The sequence below is a fragment of the Eimeria tenella genome, genomic scaffold (assembly GCF_000499545.2).
Source record: "Eimeria tenella Houghton genomic scaffold, Eth_scaff2046, whole genome shotgun sequence".
Lineage (NCBI taxonomy): Eukaryota > Apicomplexa > Conoidasida > Eucoccidiorida > Eimeriidae > Eimeria > Eimeria tenella.
In genome coordinates, this window is record NW_013541890.1 from 996 (window position 1) to 1,235 (window position 240).

At 65.0% G+C, this 240-nt stretch overlaps 1 protein-coding gene across 1 annotated transcript in view; it reads left to right on the forward strand.

Annotated features, from left to right (window-relative positions):
• Positions 1 to 240, forward strand: part of ETH_00038370 (uncharacterized protein) — a gene marked incomplete at both ends in the record, with an annotated part of 2,948 nt that overhangs the window by 892 nt on the left and 1,816 nt on the right. The window contains one exon of the mRNA XM_013374447.1: positions 1 to 189. Within this exon, the coding sequence (XP_013229901.1) occupies positions 1 to 189 (189 nt within the window). The remainder of the gene's footprint in view (positions 190 to 240) is intronic.

The window sequence follows — 240 nt, forward strand, 5'->3', positions numbered from 1 at the left end:
TGGTCATCAGTTGGCTCCCAAGTCTATGACTGGGGGGCGCGCACCTACTACGCGCAGCAGCAGCAGCAGCAGCAACAGCAGCAGCAACAGCAACAGCAGCAGCAGCAGAGGGAGCAGCAGCAGCCGCAGCAGCACCAACAGTTAGCTCTGCAGGGCAGTGCACTGGCGGGGCGAGAAAGCAGCGCTGGGGTCAGCGAGAGCGGCAGCAGCAGCAGCAGCAGCAGCAGCGGCAGCAGCAGC